The 23,630-nt window shown below is 35.0% G+C and overlaps 1 protein-coding gene across 1 annotated transcript in view; it reads right to left on the reverse strand.

The window, feature by feature from the left end:
* Positions 1–23,630, reverse strand: part of LOC311297957 (potassium voltage-gated channel subfamily H member 7) — a gene marked incomplete at its 3' end in the record, with an annotated part of 99,930 nt that overhangs the window by 54,495 nt on the left and 21,805 nt on the right. The window contains exon 3 of the mRNA XM_084420470.1: positions 6,198–6,353. Coding sequence (XP_084276596.1) covers positions 6,198–6,353 — 156 coding nt within the window. The remainder of the gene's footprint in view (positions 1–6,197; positions 6,354–23,630) is intronic.

Genomic DNA, 23,630 nt, shown 5'->3' on the forward strand with positions numbered 1-23,630 from the left:
CCCCCTACAACGCTCCCAGGTACAGGCAGGTATGGAAACATCAACTATTATTTAAACTACGTGTGGTTTATAGTTTAAATAACAGAGGTTAAAATGGAAGAAGGACATTTTTTGGGGATATACCTTTTATGTAGTGTGTAATACGGCTGTTTGAGAATGTAAAAGGTCTGCAAAGTTTTAAAGGGGTGGTAAAATGCCCTTTTCACAAGTCTCTGATGTCCCTAGAGAGTGTATGTGAAGTTTTAGCTCAAAATACCCCATAGATATTTTTATATAGCATGTTAAAATTGTCAATTTTTGTGGGAGAGCAAAAACGCACCGTTTTGTGTCTGTTCCTTTAAATGCAAATGAGCTGCTGCTCCCGGCACAGGGGGCGGAGCTTCAACAGCTTGCACTCACACAGACATGCACTGAAAATTTCTAAAACGTTTAGCCTTTTATGTTCAAACCGGAGTCAGACAATGATGGAGAGACTCAAGAAGAAGTGACAACATGTAGAAGCAACAGGACATTTCTGAATGTTTAGTTGATGAATTTATGTAGCTTATGTGTAGTTATCTTCTAGTCATTGATTAGCATATTCTGTCTTGATAATCTATAAATCGTGTTGAGGGGGCGGGGTTTATGTAAATTTAGGGTTGGTGATGTCACTAACCCGGGAGGAATGTGGTGTAGTCTCTACCAGCCGTTTGTTGTAGTCCTTAAAAAGCGATTTCTCTAAAAGCAAATATCTCCCTTTGCTTTGAACTTTGAGCGTCGTAACTTTGCAGATGTTGTTTATGTTCAGACAGCAACATTACACACTAACTAAAGTTAGAAAAGTGAAATCATAATCAACAAAGTGCAGATAAACAGAGTTATTGTCTCCCAAAAATGGGAATCAATTCTAAACTGCTGAAATGAGTCGTCAGTAATTCCAGTCTCACTTCCAACTCAAACCTACATAAGTTTGTAACAAATTAGCATAAAGCCCCTCCTGTGGCCTTTATTGGCCGTTGGCAAACAACGTCTATTTTGCCCTGCCCTCAAACACTGTAGCTGTAGCTGAGACTGGAAGAGTTTTTCGTGTTGTCGAATTTTTTTTATGCCGCCAAAGCAAATCCGCTTTGATGCACTTCAAAAGGATGAGGACTCACACTCGAATTGATACGGAAAAAAACGGCACTATCGTTACGATTCGTATCTCTGTGAATCAAATACTGAGGAAGATCTGAAGCTGAAATTCAGATATAGTAATGGACTGTTTGGTTTCTAATATGCGACGTAAGTGGTTGACCAATCACAACAGACTGGGCCATCTGACCAATCAGAGGAGAGTAGCTCTCTCGAGAAGGCGGGGTTAAGAGAGACCTAATCCTTTATCAAACATTTCAGACATTGTGAGAAAAGAGGTGATGTCCAATATATATTATGTTTTTTTTATATATATATTTTTTTTTTATAATAATTTTTTTACCTTGGATGCATGTAAACCTATTGTAGGAGACCTCAAAACAAAATAAGAGCCTTTAAAATAGCATAACAGCAGCACATTAATATAATATAATATTCTACTAAATTACATTTGTACTTTTACTGATCATATTTCACTCCAAATCAAGACAGATGCTTGGAAACATTACAGAATTATTAATAGTGCATTAGATATGAATCCATGATATTTCGAGTGAGTTGGAGGACATGTAGAACTAGACCAGTGTTATTTTAATATTATTTATATACTATTATAGTGTTTATTAATATTTTGAATGAGCTTTTATCTTTATTTCAGCTTTAATTTTCATTTAGTTTTATTTAGGTTAAATTTATTTATTTTTAGTTTGTATTTATTTCCTGTTAGTAATTTTAGTGCTTAAACTTAAGTTATAGTATACTACTAAGGCAACATTTCTAAGTTTTTCATTTGATATTTATATTTTAATATATTTTAGCTTTATTTTGATTAACAAAAATGTTCTTTAATAGTTTTAGTTAACAGTAATAACCCTGAACTAGACTGCTGTTTATTACACATGGAAAATACAGGTGTTGTCCATTCATATGTTAGAGATTTAATGCACTGCATTGCACTCGGATGACTTTCTGAAAACATTCGACGAGGAGCAAAATGATCTGGTAGTGAATGAGTGTCTATCTGAGATCATTCTGCAGTGTGTACAGTATACACACTTCAGGCCTTCTGACACAAGAGGACACAAGTATCACTAAAGGCTGAAAACATCACTTACACGGCACAGAAAAGCCAAACGTCAGGCTTTGTGATTCCTGACATTTGTGATGAGCGATGCTGACTGAGAGATAGTCGGACAGCGGCGAGAGGATAATTAAGCATAATGAGATATTAAACCATCATGGCCACTTCCCTTTTCTTCCTGTGACTGTCAGACATTAATACTCAATCATGTCCTCTGCACAAAATCTCTCTCTCTCTCTCTCTTTCTGTCTGGTCTGCAGGGCCTGAAACTACAGTATCAGCAGCGGCCATCTAAAACACAGCCAGGAACGACAGGACAATTTTTCACCATTTGGATGTCAGACAAATATAGTTATAGGACTTGTTTACCCAAAGCTGAAAATTCTGTCATTATTTACTCGCCCTCAAGGCCGGCCCGCGGGTTTGTGAGTCCCTGGGCAAGATCGTAAAACGAAGAGCATTGAACATGAATTTTTCATGACATTTGTGCTATAATTGCATTTTAAAAGAAACAATAAAAAATTAAAAAAGCACACTGCCATGGGTAGTTGAAAACTACGACTAGTTTTGGTTGTTGTGCTCATCACTTTCTATGACGATATACAGTATGTATATATATATCAAAAGTTTAAGATTGGTAAGATTTTTAATGTTTTTTCTCATTAAAAATGAGAAAAAGTCTCTTTTGCTCATCAAGGCTGCATTTATTTGATTAAAAATACAAAAAAATAATAATAATATTGTGAAATATTATTACAATTTAAAACAGTTATTTTCTATGTGAATATACAGTAAAGTGTAATTTATTCCTGTGATCAAAACTGAATTTTCAGCATCATTACTCCAGTCTTCAGTGTCACATGATCCTTCAGAAATCATTCTAATATGATGATTTGATGCTCAAGAAACATTTATGATTATTATCAGTGTTGAAAACAGTTATTTACATTTTTATTTCATGATGCTATGATGAATAGAAAGTTCAAAAGAACAGCATTTATCTGAAATCTAAAGCTTTTGTAACATTAAACACTAGCGTTCAAAAGTTTGGGGTCAGTGAGAATTTTTACTTTATTTTTTGGGGGGAAATAAATAAAATAAATCAATACTTTTATTCATCAAGGGTGAGTTAAACTGATCAAAAGTTACAGTAAAGACATTTATAATGTTAAAAAATATTCTATTTTAAATAAATGCTGTTCTTTTGAACTTTCTATTCATTAAATAATTCTGAGAAAAAAATTGTACGCAACTGTTTTCAATATTGAAAATAATAATGAATGTTTTTTGAGGATAAAATCATCATATTTGAATGATTTCTGAAGGATCATGTGACACTGAAGACTGGAGTAATGATGCTGAAAATTCAGCTTTGATCACTGGAATAAATTACAGTTTAAAATATATTAAAATAGAAAACAGTCATTTTACACGGTCATAGTATTTCAGCAATATTAATGTTTTTTTTTTTTTTTTTTTTTTTTTATCAAATAAATGCAGCCTTGGTGAGCAGAAGAGACTTCTTTTAAAAACATTAAAAATTGTACTGATCTAAAACTTTTGACCAGTAGTGTGTGTATATATATATATGTGTGTGTGTGTGTGTGTGTGTGTGTTATTAAATCTTCTTCTACTAAGACTTAATCTATATGCATAAATTGGTTTGAATAGAAAATGAAATGGCAAATGCAGGCGTGAATAGAGTTTATTCCATTATAGCCCAGATAAACAGAACATTACAAAAGACTGTCTCCTAGCAAATTATTCATGACAGCAAGTTAATGTATGTGCGTGTGTGTGTGTGTGTGTGTGTTATGTGTGTGCGCGCTAACAGTCACAGCGCATATGTAGATTACTTGATTTGAAGGTCATGTGCAGTTTGGTTAGCATGATTCTAATGTACATCAGCATGTAAATGACTTTGAGTTTGCAGTTTTCTAATCATAGTGGAGGAGTGATAGAGTTCTGCAGTCTAAGCATGTGACGTTCTCGTTCAGACTGTTAGAGCTTCTATTTCAGAATACACTGGAACCTAGAGATTATGTATGGCGTAATGTGACGCAGCGCCTGATAATAGGTCTAATAGGTTAGACAAACTTAGTCCCGGTCACGTTGGAAGTTACTGAGCTGGGGACTATTTTCAGGCGCTGCGTCATATCATTACGCCTGCTGGACTCATGGTACGGCAGCAAAGTTTCTTGATTATTACACAGGAATGAGAGTATAGTTCCTAGCCATATCAGCCTAGAAAATCGCAACTTTACATTTTCCGTCGGTCTTAGTACTCGATGTAACTACAGAAGAGTCAAGTTTTAAATAGGAAAAATATCGAAACTCTTTGGTCATTTTTTTGAGAGAGATGCTAATGGTCCTGTCCGATTCAATGATCTATGCTAAGCTATGCTAAAAGTGGTACCGCCAGACCCGGAGATCGGCTGAATGGATTCGAAAACGCTAAAACTCAACTGTTTAACTCTGGGGGAGTTGTAAAATGAGCCTATTTCCAAAAAAAGTGGAGTATCCCTTTAACATCAGTGTAAACCACGGGGTTTAGGGGTTTCAGGTTATCCTACATAAGGTTTATTTAACAACAGAAACTGAATATTCAAATGTAAAAATAAAACACTTATCTTCACTGTATGAATTAAATATATACTGATTCTTATTAAAGCTACAAAAGTTATTCAGCCAAGAGCAGTGAGTGATTTTCTCTTTGTCTTTTGTTCATGACCCCAGTTATTGCAAGCCGTTGCGATATGCTTATCGCGATATATATTTGTGATATTTCAATAATTTCGATATATTGTGCAGCCCTAATTCAGATCACCCGAGGTTCCCGACAGAATCCTGTCTACCTGAGATGACAAGAAGAAGACCATATTGTATTGTTCTGCAGGCCGGGAACTAAAGCCGCTCATGCTGGTGAGCGTGTTAAATCCTTGATATGAAGCCAGTTACGAAAGCGTCCCTCATGTGATCCGAGAGGAGACGAAGCCAACACCCCACCTGCTTCTGAGAGTCTCAGCAAGAGCCTCCTGTCTAATTAACACGCTCTGTTGAGAAACACCCACTGCGCTCAACCGCTCCACACGCCGGCCGGTCAAAGCACTTCCACTTCAGTCACTGGTCTGAACACGACTGATTACGACGGCTGGTTTAGCACAGCGGAGGTGCGGTCGTGAAGGAGTCACTGGGAAGTCGCAAAGTGATTCCTGCATGATTTTAATTCCGTCAATCAAAGATTGTTAGAGACATTTCGGAAGGTTATTTACACACATAAAAAGTGGAATAGGAAAAGTTTCAGATTTGTTGTCAATGCATTAGCAAACAAAACCTTTCTCTATAGAGCACCACAGCAGGAAGTTAAAATAGGAATATTAATAAACTTTCTGTTCACCAAAGAATCCTGAAAAAAACATGTTTCCACAAACATATTATGCAGCACAACTGGTTTCAACATTGATAATAAATCAGTCTTTATATTTATCTTTACGTAAGTCTTGATCTTCAAATCATCATATTAGAATGATTTCTGGAAGATCATGTGACACTGAAGACTGCAGTAATGACGCTGAAAATTCAGCTTTAAATCACAGGAATAAATTACATTTTACTATTTATTACAATAGAAAACAGTTATTTTAAATTGTAATAATATTTCACAATATTACTGTTTTTACTGTATTTTTGATCAAATAAATGCAGCATTGGTGCTGCATTTATTTATGAGATTTCTTAATTATAAGACTCTTATTTATAAGAGACTTCTTCCCACACACACACGCACACGCTTCAGATAAAAGTTTAAAATGTGATTAATTTCAGAGCTGGTTAGTTTGGATCATGGTTTGGAAATCTTGATTTAATGATTTTTAAAAATGCTTCTGGAGGAAAAAGATGGGGAAAATATTTGCGGAAAGATCTGCTAATATTGAAAATCTACGTTAGAAACCAATCTGGCAAAGACACCATGATACTAATAATGAAAAGTGTTTGCACTCACTGATCTCAGATTTGGCAGGCGGGCTGATGTCCAGTCTCTCCATTGAGTCCATGCTCTCCTCGTCTAGAACATAATCGAAGTTCAGGATGAACATCATCACAACTCCTTCCTGGTTCTTCACTGGGATGATGTGAGTGTTGCACTGGAAGTCTGATCCTACAAGAGGAAGATGAAGACGTGTTTCATTCCCAAAAGCACAACTCTGATCTGGCTGATTTGGTCCTGTGACCAGCACTCGTCTGCTGTCTGGACCACATCTCACTTGTTCATGAAGACACATGCTACGGTTGCTCATTCTGAAAGCTGAAGATTATACACTGCCAAATCAAGCGGATGAAACAGAGAACTAAATCATCATTACAAGGTACTGTACTTATCATAAAAATGGTTTCATTTCAAAGGAAAAGTGGCAATTCAATTTTCCCTGGACATTTTGATTCATTTTTTTGGGCTCAAGGACTAAGGATTCACACATAAGGACAATACATCTCAAGCATGGACTATTTGATCAAGGACTCTCGGATAAGTGTTCATTTTTCTGATTTGATTATTGAGTTATCAATATACTTTGTTGGTTAACCTGCTTATGTCTATCTTTCAAGTGTTGATACAGTTTTTCCCCTTATTCATTAATGCCTTGTGAGTGCCTTGAACTTTTAAGTGACTACTGGTTTACTTAAATTGCAAGCCCAGTTTGTTACAGATTTCAATTCATGCTGTTCCATTCTTATATGCTGTGTTTTTCCATGGAAGACAGAAAGTATACATTTTGAGAGAATTTTCATGCAGAAATTTTCCATAAAATAACCATAGTTTTCCATTGTTTATAGTGGAGAAAAAGCACACAAAGTGCAGCGCATTTGACTATATTTCAAGTTTTCTGAAGTCAAATTTAAGCTGTTATTCATATGAAAATATTAGTTTTTCGTATTAGTTATTATATTTAATTTTTTTTATTTTTTTTATTTTTTTTTTTTACATGAGGTTAGTATTTGAATGGCAGGCTTTCAGTCTTCCTTTGGGACTATTTTCATTTGCAGAAAAAATATTTTTTTTACTGGGAGTAAAAAGCTAAATATTAAATTTTGATATAATTTTTTTATTTTATATTTTATTTTATATTTATTTTATTACCATATATCAGGCATCAGTTTTGGGGCGAATAAGATTCAATTCTATTGTCAGTGCATTAATTAATACAACTTTCTCTATAAAGCAGAAGAACTGGGTTCTGGAATAAAAAAGTACATATTTTTCATATATTTAATCAAATAGTTATGTAAGGGATAATGTAGAGCGAGGCGGTTGTTATAGCGAATACAACCCCCGACAGGCTGATCAGGACCCTGACGCGACAGTGTATTCGCTATAACAACCGCCTCGCTCTACATTATCCCGTTTATTACATGGCTACCCACCAAATAAATCAATAATTTGACACAAAATATTGTTTTAAAAAGGAGTTTATTGATTTAAAAACAATAAAAGAAAAATAGTCCGTTAAAGAAAATAGTCCGTTCCGTCTCTACAGTTAGAACCCTGCGTCCATAGCAACGCTCTGTTTTTCATGGCAACGGTGTGTTATACTTCGCAGGGTCTGTTATCAAGAAATAACACACCGCATTCTGCATTAGAATTCAACCAAGCCATGTAATACATATATATAAAGGATAGTCAATAGTTATTTCATATTTCATATTTCAATAGTCTTTTCCTTTGTAACATTCGCAAAGCATTATTGCAAAATGTTAGCTTTATAATCAGTAGAAATGATAGTTGCAGGACAAAACCCACCAGAACATAATTAGACCCCTGAAAGTGTTCTTCTTGTGAGCTCCTTCAAAGCGGACGGACCGAAGCATAACACACTCATTTGCACTATACAGCTGGAGAAGGTGAGATTCGGGAGCAGAACCTGAAGGACTGAAGAGGTGATGGCAGCTTTCATCTGCTCTCCGAGACCGACGCTACATTACTCAAATACACTCTCCACAACCTCAGAGAGAGCGAGAGAGAGAGAGAGAGCTGCAGGGTGTGATCATGGATAAATGTGGTGAATCAGACCCAGAGGTCAGAGGTCAGAGGTCACAGGCTCTCCACAGGCTTAGCCCTGCTCAGCTGCTGTTTTTCTGCAGGGCGTCCCACATGGACACGCAGGGACTTAGCAGGGCATGACAGGCACAGTCAATTTGTCCACACGGACTTTTTTCTTTTTTAGTCCAATCCATCCTTGTGTCCTTCTCATTCAGTCCACTCCCAAAGCCCCTTTAGTGATGAAAGGATACAACAACAAAAAAATGACTGAAGGATTATTAAAATGTTTGGGTGTCCGTATGAAAGCTTGTGGCTGACATAATAGAATGTATCATACAACAGATATTATCTGTCCTGGATGCTGATCGAGACGAGAGTCACGGCCGCGGGATCCGACGGGACAAGAGTTTTGAAGAGGGGAGATGCTGATAGAAGAGAATATAGAAATGACTCCCGAAAAATATATATTTTTAATAATAACAGCACACAGAAGTCTGTCACTTGAGATCTAAAGCTTTGTGTGTGTGGAAATGGGAAGACATCGCCTTTAGACACCAGAACGAGAGAGAATCTAACCGGACCGGGACTGAAGTAACGCGTAGACCTCTTCCTACAGGCTTTAGTGGGTGGGAATGGGACAAAACGTGGACACTTTGGGTGGGAGCGGGATAAGATGTCTGTCTGCATGTGTATGACCAACAATTCCAAAACACTGCAAACGGAATACACACACACATTCTGTGTGAAGCAGGAATATGATCAACTAAAACTAACACACAAAAAAAAATAAAAAAAATCTTGAAATAAAATAAACACTAACTGAAATAAAAGCAACATTTCTCATTTTCATTTAGTTTAAGTACTAAAATGACTAAAAACTAAACAAACTAAAACTAAAAACTATATATATATATATATATATATATAGAAACAAGAACACTCAACAAAATTATTAAAACTTCAAAGTTAAAATAAAAACATTATAAATAATAATAATAATAATTTTAATTCAAAATATTAATAAAAAAATGTAATAGTATATTAGTTGTTACACTAAAATAACACTGGGATGAACGACCCGTAATTCTCCCTCGGGCAGATTGAGAAACTTAATTGCAAAATGTAGCAAAATATTTAATTTCAACATTTACTAATACATTATTAATATCAAAAGTTATTTATTATTTAATGGACCTGAGCTTAACATGAACTAACAATGAGTAGTTTTATCTTTTATCAACTAACATCAACAAAGATGAATAAATAATGTAACAAATGTATTTCTCATTGTTAGTTCATATAAGTTAATTAATACATTAATGTTAACTAATGAACCTTGACTTTAGATTACTGGATAAGTATTTTTAAAAGTAATGTTCAAGATTGTACACACAAATAGCAGTTTCTAGACAATAAAAACATCTAGAACTGCGCACAAGTAGAAAAAAGTGACTATATATTTCCACAACTTTTAATAATTTTATTTAATAAAGTATTTATTCTTTTTTTTCTTTTCTTTTTTTTTATTAAAAAAAATATTTATTTTCAAGAATGTATTCATTTTAAACTTTACATAACTTTATGAATTTTAATCACTATTTTAAAATCCCTTGATATTTCCAGGTTTTCATTTGGCTGGACTGATATATTGGTCGACTAACTAGTTAAAATGCCTTTTTAAGGTGTAACTCAAATTACAAGATCAAATTATTTTATTTGCATGTACACTATCGATCAAAGGTTTGGCGTAAGTAAGATTTTTAATGACTTTGACAGTCTTTATTGGATTAAAAATACAGTTAAAAACAGTAATATTGTGAAATATTATTACAATTTAAAATTTGAATATATATATTTTAAAATGTAATTCATGCCTGTGATTTTCAGCATCATTACTCCAGTGTCACATGATCCTTCAGAAATCATTCTAATATGAAACATTTCTTATTGATGTCAATGTTGCATGGTGCTGCATTATATTTTGGTTACAATTCCTTGAAATAGAAATATTTTGCAACATCATAAATGTATAAGTGTATTATCAGCAGAAATGTACTGACTGAGATCTGGTCCAGAACAGCACTATTCTTTCACACTCCTCATGGTCACAGTCACACTCAGCAGGAGCCGAATATACCAGCGCTGAAGCTCATTTAGGACACGGGTCTAGGGAGGCTTCTTCAACGTGCTGGACTAAGCATTTCCCGCATCCTGAGCAGTACATCAACGTCTCCGGCACCGGCAGGTATCATTAATACTTCTAACGCAACACCAGCGAGAAAAATGGATCAAATGAGACGTGGAATATTCTGCAGCAACTCTCCTCAAATGTAATTTAATCTACACGTTCACTATAATCTAATGAGCATGCAGAGGAGAAGTGCTCTGAAACATGAAGGACGTCATGTCCTGTCAATGACGAGATACAATCACAAAATCATTTCAGCCATTTACGAAGACCTCCTAATGCAAGACTGGAAATAGCCAGAATGTCAAATTAAATGTGCAGCGCATTAAAGGAACACGCTGACTTTTTGGGACTTTAGCTTATTCCCCGTATCCCCCAGAGTTAGATAAGTCCACACACACCCTTCTCATCTCCGTGCGTGCCGTAACTCTGTCTGACGCACCCACCGCTAGCCTAGCTTAGCACAAAGACTGGAGGTAAATGGCTCCAGCTAGCATACCGCTCCCAATAAGTGACAACATAACGCCAACATTTTCCTATTTACATGTTGTGATTTGAATAGTCACAGCGTGTACGAATAACAAGGTCACATGAGCCACAGCCATCTTCTAACCATATACACACTGGGAACTAGATGAGAAGGGTATGTATGGACTTATCTAACTCTGGGGGATACGGGGAATAAGCTTAAGTCCCAAAAAGTCGGCATCGGCATAAAGTTAAACATTAGGCCTGTTTTACGCTGAACACAAAATCGGTCAGATTTGCTGAATAGAAAGTGCTGTTTGTTAGATGCTGTCTATGATGTCCAACCATTCAAAATAATTTTAGAGGTTGTACAATGAGAAGTGAAAAAAGACATTCTAGAAAATGAAAAATTAACCATAAATATTTCCATGATTTTTTTTTTAAATGTATTAATTGTAAGGTTATTAAAATAAAATAATTGTTTATTAACTTAAAAATAAAATTTGATTTATTTTTGCTTTTATACTTCTACCTGATCTGACTCCAAAAAATGACTTTTGTTGGTGATTTCATACTAAATAATATAATTGACTTGAATAAACCTGTTTAATTTAGATGTCATCACATGAAGCACATATCATTAGGTCATTAGAGAAAACATTTACAGTAAAAACCTTTAATCACATAGAGCTTTTATGCAGTTCACTAACAGTAAATAGCCCTGCGGGATGAATTTATGAATGTATAATGTATATTCAAGAAATGGTAAATGCTGTTCAGAAGAGCTATGATGTTCTGTATGCATAAAGTCTGAAACTGAACGTGATCCCGTCAAAATGACGGCGTTTCAATGCTTAAATCCTGCTTATGTTAAACACTTCAAACAAAATCTCGTTCTGCTTATATGAAAAAAAAAAAACATATATGGAAATATGAGTGGCTCCTGAGGAAAACGAGAGGAGTTCAGAAAGAATTTCCTAAAAATGTTTGCTATTTTTGTGCAAAAACATGCTTTTTAGTCAATCCAGTTTATGCAGATTCAATTCCAGTTAACCAGAGTTTATCTATATCGACTAGTGGTAAAAAATCGAATGTTTCATCGATTATTTTACCCAGCAATACAATAACTGTCATTACTAAAAGCATGCTTCAATACCATTATGATTTGATTAGATTTAGGGTCCTGCAATCAATATATTGATATTATTACTGTATATTTTGTGAGCATTTTACTCATTTTATTAAGTTACAAATGCAACCAAAACACAACATAACAAGTTAATGTAACTCTCTGAAAATGGCAAATCCTGTATGCTAATTAGAACATCCACAACAACAAAAATTACACTTTAGTTTTTAATTTTCAAGGAAGTATAGCATGTCTATTAATGGGTAAAGCTAATGTCTTCAGCTAGTCAGCTTTCCATCTAAACTGGTTATATCTCTGAAGCCTATAGTGAATGTTTTATGAGCAGTAGGATAATCTCTCTCTCGCTTTTTAATTATATGAGACATAACCATATTCATCCGCACAGTCACGCAGAGCCCAAGCACAACCAAAACAATCCTCTTCCTCAAAATATATGCAGTTTTTAAAATAGTCAAACAAGTCTAGTGGTCTCTTTCAAGAGATCTTTCTTTAGGAAATTGCAGGCAGATATGTATAATATGAGAGTTTCAAAATAAAAAATAGGCTTATATATATATATATATAATTTTTTTTTTACATGTTAGTCTTTTGATCCATATGGATACACCGTTACACCCCTACTATATACTCAAGTATAACACTTTTTTTTTAAAAGATTTGTTTCATTCTTTTCAGTGCAACATTCTGTCTATTTTCTCAGTAAAGATGCCAGACCGCTTACTTGTAACTTGGACTGTAATTGGTTTATACTGATTTCCCCACTTGGCGTGTGAGCTCTTATGAAGATCTGTGCGTTCACAAACACAACCGTCTTCATCAGGGAGGAAAACTGATGTGCCGTTAGCAGACAGATCAAAGATTCTCACTCTGTTGAGCTCAGACTGTTCAGATGTCTCACTTTGGTAGTCTTCATTATCAGCACGCTGGCTGTCTGACTAAATATAACTACTGTAGCCATTCAGAGCAGTCATCCATACAGACATTTTCATTTTGTTAGTCTCTAACCAGTTTGAAATATAATGCACTAATAGCACTAATATACTATACCCTTTTACAAAGTCTTGATTCTGTTTTTGGGCTCTACTAGAATACTTGAATGTTCAAAAAACACATTATTTTTCACATATTCTCCATTATTTCAGCTCATCTCTTCCCAGTCTGTCAGTAACGCTCTGTTTAGTTCCTGTCTCTATGAAGCCCCTCCTTCTGAAAAGCACACTGTGCTCTGATTGGTCGGCTGGAGCAGTGCGTTATGATTGGTCAAGCGCTTTGAGCGTGTTTTGGAAATGTCCCGCCCCTTACCATAACCGCCAGTTTCAACACACTACTAACTCAACCAGGCCCCGCCCCTTTATTCTGCGTATGAATTATTTAAATGAGGAATATTGTGTGATGTGTTCGTTCCCGGAAGAAAACTCAAGACTACAATGGACACTGATATAGAGAATAACTCCCGCTGGAGGGACTTTCAGAGCTTTTCATGCTCAAACTGCAACATTACACACTAAAGAAAGATGAAAATGTAAAAAAAAAAAAAAAAAAAAAAAACCTTTTTAGGTCCCCTTAAAAATTCACACCATTTTTGTAGAGAATGTGATGCATTCAGTCAAATATTTTCTGATTTACATGCTCATTTACAAATGAGGTCCTTACCAATGAATTATAATGTTAAAATCATGGCATTTGAGTTCCACAGCATCACTAATGACACTATGATGACTCTTTCTCTAATCAATTATAGAACAATGACGCAGATCGTGTATCCACTTGCAGTCTGTGTGTTTGACATGTTTGGGCTCGTATTGCTGCTCTACAACTAGTACATCTACAACTTTACCACACTAACTAAACAGGGGCAGTCCTGTTCTGCACAACCGTTTGAACTCTTAAATAAGTGTTTTTATTCGGCTAATTATGCACCAGAAATATGCTCTCATAAACTTGAAAATCGTTTTCATATTCTAATATATTCTACATATATTAAATGTCCCTATTATCATGTATAAATTGATCAAACTGATGTGTTAGAATGACAAAAAGAACTAATGTCACCAAATCAATCAAACCTACTGAAAGTACTGTACTGTAATACTTGTACTGTTATAAATCTAATACTTAACTTACTAATACTGTTACTTACTTATGAGCTGTTTTTTTTACATGTGCAGACTGTGCGTTTTACATTATTCATAAGCAACAATTAAAGATAGTTCTATTCTAAACATTACTGAACTGCGTCTCTTGTATGTTTAGAGGGATTAACGTGATAGTGCTAGTAAAGTGTGTGTGTAATTAGTCTCGGTTCTCGCACGCCCTGACCGGGACACCGGTAAAAGAGACCGCAGACGTTGTGACAGAGATGTGATACACAAAGATCTAGTGTCTTGATGCAGGTAAAGTTCAGGGAAAAAGGTCAAGAGGAAGGTTAGGACACAGACAAGACCTTTGAGCATTTTGTACAAGTCTTAATGGAGCAAGGGAACTGACCATTTCGCTTATATGTGATTTGTATTCATAAATGTAAACATATTTTCTTTCTTTCTTTCTTTTTATTAATGAACGCAAATCACATTTAAATGGCCCATTCCCTCGTTCCATTAAGATTTATACAAAATGTTTTATTAAGCTCTAGTTTTTGGTTCTAGTTTTTTTTTTTTACTCATTTAATCCATTTGTAAAGATTATTCAATTCAGTTTGATGGAATTTTACTATTGAAATTCGTAAATCTTAAAAAAAGGCTTAATTTTTTTGGTGTGTACAGATGTTTCATTGAAACTTAAATATATTAAATATATATATAAAGATAAAATGTACTGTATATATACACAATAAAAAACAAAAACATTTAGTTAATTTAAAAAAAATAAATTTAAAAATTAAGCATGCGATTTTAGCCAGTGTTATTTTAGTATTTTTGATCTACTATTATAATTTTTATTAATATTTTGAATTAGATTTTATTTTATTTATTTTTTCATTTGAAATTTAGATAAAATAATTGTTATTTTGTTGCGGTTTTGTCTTTTTTTAAATATGTCTAAATAGCCTTTAATCAAGTCGTTTTTGTTTATTTAGTTTTAGTTATTTTAGTACTTCAACTTGAACTAAATGCAAATTAATCTGAAATCAAATAAGTTTAAGTTTTTTTTATATTTAATTTTAAGGTAATGTTTATTTAATTTAAAGTAATGAATTATTATTATTATTATTATTATTATTTTAAATGGTGTTAGTTTTGTTTAACGATAATAACCCTGATTTCTGCACCATTGGTGTCACAAAATGTAATTGCAAAAAAATTATAATAATTTTGTACTGGTTTTCATATAGGCCTGGTTTCACAGACAGGGTTTAGATTAAGCATGATTAGGCCTTCATTAGGACATCTAAGTAGCTTTTATAAACGTGCTTTAAAAAAAAACCTTACTGGTGTGCATCTTGAGACAAAACAATGACACTGATATATTTTATTGTCTGTAAAACCAGGGGATAATGCTTTATCTTTTTAAAGTTGCATAGCGGGCATCAGTAGTTGGTACCTGGCGTGTCTGGCTGGGATTACTGTGTGTCTGGGCATTCAGAGCAGAGACAGATGGACCAAACACTAGTTGAATGAAGAGATCTCCTTACATCCCGACCCATGCTGAAAGTCACCTCTAATCCACAGGACTGTCATGTGCATTAGTGTGTGTTTAAAGTGCAGCTTTAGTGTGCGAATGCAGCGGGGTAATGTGATTGAAAGTGCCCCAATTATGATTTGTCGGACATTATCTTTCATGTCGTGTGTAATAGAGTTGTTTGTGAATGTAAAAGGTCTGCAAAGTTTGAAAGTGCATAATAAATATGTTTATTGTGTCCCAGAGGAATCGATTTTGAACTCGTCGTCAGTAATTCCAGTCTCACTTCCTGCTTGAATCTATGTAACACATTTGCATAATGCCCGCCTTTGGTCTTCATTGGCTGCTGGAGAATAACTTTGCTCCGCCCTCAAACACTGTAGCTGTAGCTGAGACTGGAAGAGTTTGGTTCGTGTTGTCGACGTGTTTACTTTGATGAACTTTAAAAGGATGAAGCGATACGATAAAACCGACGCCATCGTTACTGTCCGTATCCCTGTGTATTAAGTGCTGAGAAAGATATAGCTGAAAGTCATGGTAATGGATGTTTGGTTTCCGACATGAAACGTAAGTGGTCGACCAATCACAACAGACTGGGCCTTCTGACCAATCAGAGCAGAGTAGGCTCTAGGAAAGGAGGGGTTTAGAGAGACCGAATCCTTGATCGAAACATTTCAGACACTTTTGAGAAATGAGGTGATGTTATAATGTATATTATGAGAAAATTAAAGCATTTTTTGACCTTATATGCATGTAAACCTATTCTAGGAGAACTGCAAAACAAAATTAGGAGCCTTTAAAATAGCATAATCGAGGCATTTACACACAGCAACCAAAAGTCTTTTTTATTTTTAATGAGATTTGACTTTTTCAACATGTGGGCATGTCCAGTGATGCAACAAAGTCAAGCACTTTATGAATTTGGAGCGACTTTGATTAAACATTTTTTCACAGCTTAATAAAAAAAATATGGATGACAAGCACCAGAATCATAAAGACACAAGTATCAACAACAGGATATTAAATATTGAAGTGTGGAATTTTTGTGCCACAAGATGCAGAAATGCAAATTGTTCAACCAAAACATGTTTTTGCAATTCCATTGTTCATCTGTGAGTTGCTTTGAATAAGCAATAAAGAAAGTAGTATTTGGGTGTAATAAAACTTTTAAAAAACTCGAATGTAGTTAAAACTGGGTGGAAATACTGCCTTGGTGGCACTTTTTTCGGTCCTCCAAAACTAGGGTCCTGGAAATGCGTTCCTGGGACTGCGGTTCTCCGACTCGGTAGGTGGCGCTGTCACAAAAAACTAGGGTCCTAGAAATGCGGTCCTAGAACTGGGGTCCTGAAAATGCGGCCTCCGGGACTGCAGACGGATAATATTGTAAATGATGACAGATTTTACATGTTGGTTTGAACTATCCCTTTAAAGGTGAGGAGTGCACTTTGTGTGACTGTGATATAAAGGTGAAGTGTGTATAGTTTCTGTCACTAGCAGACATAAAAACACCCCCCCCCCCCCCCCCCCCCCACCAATGGCATGAATCTGGGGTGGCCATTATTTTTGCAATTTTGTTTGGTGCTGCTAGTGACAGAAATTACACACCTTACCAGTAAAATTACAGTCATCAGTCTGTGATCTCTGAGAAAATTGAAGGAACAATTTTCTTCTCTCTCACTTTCTTCTGTTTCTCCATCTGTCACCAAAAAATCCTTCATTTCACTCTCCGCTGCTCATTATAGATGTGTGTTGTGGTAATGCAGTAGACTTGTTGTCACAGCAATAACACAAGAGAATATTAAAGCAATATAAGTGACTACTGTACGTACGTTTCCAGACTCTTCTCAAGTTCCAGGAAGGAAAGATAGCCTTGTTAAATACTTAAGAGCCCCCCACAGATTTCAGCAGTTAACCCTTGACACTCACGTTGAGCAGCACTACAGCGCTGGTGTATCCAGTGACCTGATTCATGTTACAGAAGTCAGACGACATGGTAACCTTTAATCTGTACAGTAACATTCTTTCTTTAAGCATTTCTTTAGAACAGTTTCTCAGCTGTCACTTGAAAACACGCTGTTAACAGCCTTCAAAAGATTGTTTTGTGATATTTAATAAAATACACTGTAAAAAATGATCGTAATTTTAACGGAAAAAGACTGTAAAAATGCTACAGTGAAAAACTGTTAATTGGGTAACGGTACATTTAATGTAATTTTACTGTAACATACCGTTAAATTTACAGTTTTTGAAAGTGAAAAAACAACTCATTGTATAATTTACAGTGAAAAACCGTAAATTGACATTCCCACAATTCCCTGTGACACTTCACATTTGATGTATTTTTGTTGAAATAACTATGTTTGTTTCTTCATAGTTTTCTTCGTTTTTTCTAATCAGTTATGTACATTAGGGGTTTATGTTACATTAAATGTTGTTAAATTAATGTTTATTGCATTTTTAAAATTTCATGTGTTACCATGATGGTGTTTAATGTTTGTGTGAATGACACTGTGCAGCTTCTATATATTAGTATTAACTTTCTTGTGGAAGAACTGCTTGTGTTGAGCTTTGATTGATCATGTGATTCTCATCACTGCGGTGATTGGTGGTTATCAGTGTACAAAACAGATATTAAGACTTCAATAGGTCGGTAAATTAACATTATATCATATTACTGAAATCCAATGTTAAATATACAGTTTTTTTCCGTAAAAACAATGGGAAGAAATTACCATTTTTTTACAGTATTTTTCCGTTTTTTAACAGAAATTTTCTGGCGCCCCTGCTGCCAGAAAATTGCCGTTTTTTTACGTTTTTTTTTTTTTACAGTGTATGTTTTCAGAATGCACAGCTACTTTTGAATGGTCGTTAATAGAGAAAGATGCATTTATATATATATATATATATATATATATATATATATATATATATATATATATATATATATATATATATATGAAGAGTTCAGATGCAAAAGCCTCTAAGTGCCATCTGAAATTTTCTTCTAGAATGATCAATTTTATCAAGCTTGTATATTTAAGTTCAGTAAATTCACTTAAATGGCAATGCAAATTACCTATAAATTGTCATAAGTGAAATTACTGAACTTAAATATACGAGCTTGATAAAAATGATCATTCTAGAAGAAAATTTCAGATGGCACTTAGAGGCTTTTGCATCTGAACTCTTCATATATATATATATATATATATATATATATATATATATATATATATATATATATATATATATATATATATTTACCATGGAATTGGCTCATAAGAGTCATTTGTGATTCAGACTACACTGGTTGTGCTGTGTGTGTGTTTGCATGCATCCAGTGAGAACAACGCAATAGAACAACATGTTGTCTTTGTATTTTGTATTTCTACCACATCATAAATCATTCAGTTCCAGTTTTTTCTTATGCAACTGGTTCTGATATTTGTATGGGCCCTTTTCACATTTCCGGAGTTCTCAGAAGCGTAAACGTCAAGCAAGTAAAAGCAAATATAAAATAAAAATTTTGCTCCAATACCAGATGAAAAACCCATACATGACTTCATAAAAGAGAATAATGTCCAATTTGTCGTCAGCATTAATTCGTTTTTTGCAATTTACTGCCAAGGTAATGCAAAACAAAAAGTATAGCATTATAAAATTTATTACATTTTAAAGAAATGAAAATATGAAAGACTTACTAGATTTGTGATGTTGATAACTGTGGAAATGTGTAATCACAAGCTATGTTACCATCCAAAGTTGCAAATTTAACGCAAGCGCAAAATTGGTATACTGTATCATATAAAACATTTATGAACATTTGTTTCCATCCCATGTTCAAAAGAACAAAATTGTCACTTCCTGGGAAATTGCCACAAAATATCCGTAGGAAAACTGGAAGTTGCTCTTCTTAATAAATCATAAATGACATCTCAGAGCGCACAGAAGAAACGCAATAAACGGCATCATGTTATCTTGCGTTCGGATGCTGGTGTTTGGGAACGCAATGGTGACAGTTCTAGAAGGTCATTCATTATAAACAACCATTTTGATGGCAGGCATTGCCTCAGGCATTTCAAAACAATATGCTGTGCAATGAAATTGGTCCAATGGTCCCACCGTCTTCTTTTTGAAAAAAATAAACTTGAGTGCATGTTTTTTAAAGCACACTTTTTGAAATTATGCACATCTTGGCATTTCCATCCAACATTTTTCATGCAATAAATACATTTGCATAAAAATAGGAGGATGTAAACATAGCTTCAGTCTGTGAATAGGGTCCACTGCATGCTCTGGTCTCCACTGTCTATACCTGATGGCACATCTGAGACGCCTTATCGACTGTTTTTCCAGCTCACTACGCTCTCCCTCTTCCCCTGGGCTTCAGCATTGAGCACGTCAGTTAGGATAGAGCTGTTCTAGTACAGTCAGCTGTCACACAGCTACGAGACTAAACCTCTTCAGTACACAATAATAAAGAGTTACTCTTCAGTGTGCTATTACTAAAACAATCACACTTCCAGAGTCATATCTAGACACCAGACAATCATGTATAGCGCCTTTCACACATAGGGCCCTATTTTAACGATCTGAAACTTAAGAATCAAACGCGAAACGCAAGTAACTTTGTGGGCGGATCTCGGGCGCTGTTGCTATTATACCGGCGGGATAAATGACTGTTGCCCCTGACGCAAATCTAAAAGTAGCTAAAAGTTGGTCTGAAGTAGCTTCATTATTCATAGGTGTGGTTTGGGCGTAACGTGAAATAAGCCAATCAGAGCGTCATCTCACATTCCCTTTAAGAGCAGGCAAGCTTGTTCAATGGCGGATTACTATTATAACGGCGGATTTGCCAGGTTCACAGCCGAGGAGACCGACGTTCTCGTCAGGGCCGTAAATGACACAAAAGTGACATTGTATGGGGATGGGAGAAACCCACCCAAATTAGCTTCGGTTAAACAAGCGTATACTAATTTTGGTAAATGTGTAAGCTAGATTTATGCCTATTTTTTCACATCTTCGTGGACACTACAATGATTTCCCTCGTGTGGTAATATTTTTGCTTGTAATTATGTATGGTTTGCAAAAATGGCAACTGCTGCGTCTGTGTGTAGATGAGAGAAGCAAAGTGTATGCGCGTTGTGCACACGCTACATTATAGCCAAGCATGCGCCCTTAAAATAGCATCTGAATAACACACCACTGACTTGTTTTCTGAAACTGCAAAATAGCACCAGGGAACGTTTGCGCCGGAACACACCTCCTCTTTTCGCTGAACCGCTCCCGGGAGCGCAAGTTCATTCCCTAATTTACAGAAGTCTGCTGTGCGTTGGGTGCAAAATAGGAATGATACATGCATCGGTGTACAAAGTCAATTGCGTTGGGTGCAAGATAGGGCCCATACAGTCTTAACTGGTAAATTACCGGCAAATTACAGTAAAGACATCATGTGTGAACAGGACCTTTTCAAAACTACCAGTAAATCAGTTCTGGCAATTTACCAGTATGAGAAGTTGTAACATTACTAGTAAATTACCGGTATGCTTCATATTTTTTGTGAACAAAAAATGTAAATTACCGGTCCGGACGCCTTTGGGCGTCATAAAGTTCTTATGGAGATGACGCGGTTACTCTGCACTGTTAACAGTAAACACTGCTGCTTTTTAATTGTTTTTCTATGTAAATATGCACTAGATGGACATCTCTGACAGTCGCTCGAGACCCTGTCTTCTTTTCCATTCATCAGCGCTGCTGCTCTCCAGTTGGATACTGTTATCCACGTGTCGTGTTTTTAAGGGCAAAACTGCGTTCTGTATAATCGTTCCCTTAGGCCTGTCACTCAGAAGTCTGAAAATGTCGTCAAATTGAACAGATAGTGAAACTAAAGCACTTCTCCTCATGCGAGCGATCACTGAAGACAACGACGCAGCGTTTAAAGATCATCTTCCATGACTTGACATCACAGAATTTACCTGTATTTGGTGCTGATGTGTGAATGGTCCTTTAACGGTGAAAAGCCAGAACGCCGTTGCTTGTGTGAACAGCATATTTGTGTAGAAGTCATTCTGGTAATTTTACGGTAATTTACTGGGATTACTGTGGCTATAGTCCTGAAGGACTAGAACAAGAACAAGGCAAGTAGCACTCATGTTTTCTTCAGAAAATGTCAAATTTAGTTGTGATTGATATGTGTTTTTTAACAGTCACTGCCATGAGCAGAAAGCAGGATGGCTGATATAATGCTGCTATATCCATGATGCAACATAATAAGGACAAATGAGACATTATAAAAGAGCTGCTTTAAGGCATGTCATCTTCACTCTTGATGCTCAATGTCCTTGAGTCAACAGGCATACAAATACAGCTCCTGTTTACTTCAAATGTGAAAGACTGAAGTCTCCAGAACAAAACAAATCTGTTTATGTTAGTTTAAATGAATCAGATATCAGATAATATCATACATGCTGCTGCTTTTGCTCAAATCACACTAAAATAATGTATTTTTCTTTTGCAGATGATGCTATGAGAAGGTACATTTATCAAAAGGACCATCTTTTCCTCCATATACTGTATTATTTTAGTGTTATTTGTGTACTATTATAGTATTTATTCATATTTTGAATTAGCTTATGGGTTTTCATGTGAAATTTTAACAGCACTGATGCACACTGTAATTAAACGAACAATTAACGTATAGAATATTTGCTTAGTTGAACCATACTAAAATTGACACACACAAAAAAAAAAATACAGTACAAACCAAAATTCATTCAGACACCTTGTTATCCTAACTTAAATTAATAGTGTCCTGCACCCAATATATATATATAAAAAAAAAAATTATAAAAAAAAAATAAAATACATTTTTTTATACATGGTGTCTGAATAACTTTTGGTTTGACTGTATATTATCCATTTAAAAGAGTGTCAGTATATTTTGGAACTGATAATAACACTTGACGATGGGATTATCAGCCGATGCCAGTAAGATCAAACTGGACAAATATTGGATGATATATTAGTCACAAATTAATCACTAATTAAAATGTCACCAAACTTCCTTTCTAGAACAACAACTACACCAATATCAACATCAGGGAATTAACTACCAATTCCTCCCAGTTCAGTGGACTGGGACTAGCGTGCCATGTGTGAATCTTTCCATTTTGAACTGGTCACTGCTCTGTGCGCTCCATGGTAGTGAGAAACGAACCTGTCCGTCAATCGCTTTTAATGTGAAACTGAGAGGAAAGCAATGAACAGAATGAAGCTAATGACAGTATATTATTGACTCTGCATCTGCTGCACTTGATCTAAGCGCAGTGCTCCTTTCAAGATGATGGAAATTTCATTAGATTCTTATTTCCACCATCAATAATTAAAACAATGTAGCACAAAAATACAAGTGTGCATTTCACTGATGACCTTGTGTATGAAGACTTACGTACACCCAGGGTTCAAAATGAACATTTTGTCACACTATGGCGAAATAGAAAATTTACAAGTCTTATATGCATATGGCCATGAAACTTTATTGTGCATTATTTTTATTGCTGTTTTTTTTTTTTTTCATTGTCACTTGAGATTGATCTTTCCTACACCCAAAAGTGCAAGACAGATCCTAAGTCTTTTTTCATTCCCTGCTTTTTGATTGATTGCTTTTCCAACTAAAAATAACATGCTTAAAAAAGTATAATTGGATTAGCTAACAATTTGCAATGTAATAATCCAATCTCTTTAATCTATTGTGGCTTATTTGAAACCCAATCGCATTAGTAAACATCGGTATTTTTTATACGTAAATGCAGACAAGCATTTTTGTACATTTGCACAGACACTGAGACATAATTACACATTTACAGCATCTCTAAATCCACTGTACGTATAAAAACTTTACAAATGTATTTACAATATTTTTAATAAATACAAACTTTTAAATATTTACAAATCCTTTAAGGTTATAGAATATATC

Source organism: Rutilus rutilus, assembly GCF_951802725.1.
Source record: "Rutilus rutilus genome assembly, chromosome: 10".
NCBI classification, from domain to species: Eukaryota; Metazoa; Chordata; class Actinopteri; order Cypriniformes; family Leuciscidae; genus Rutilus; species Rutilus rutilus.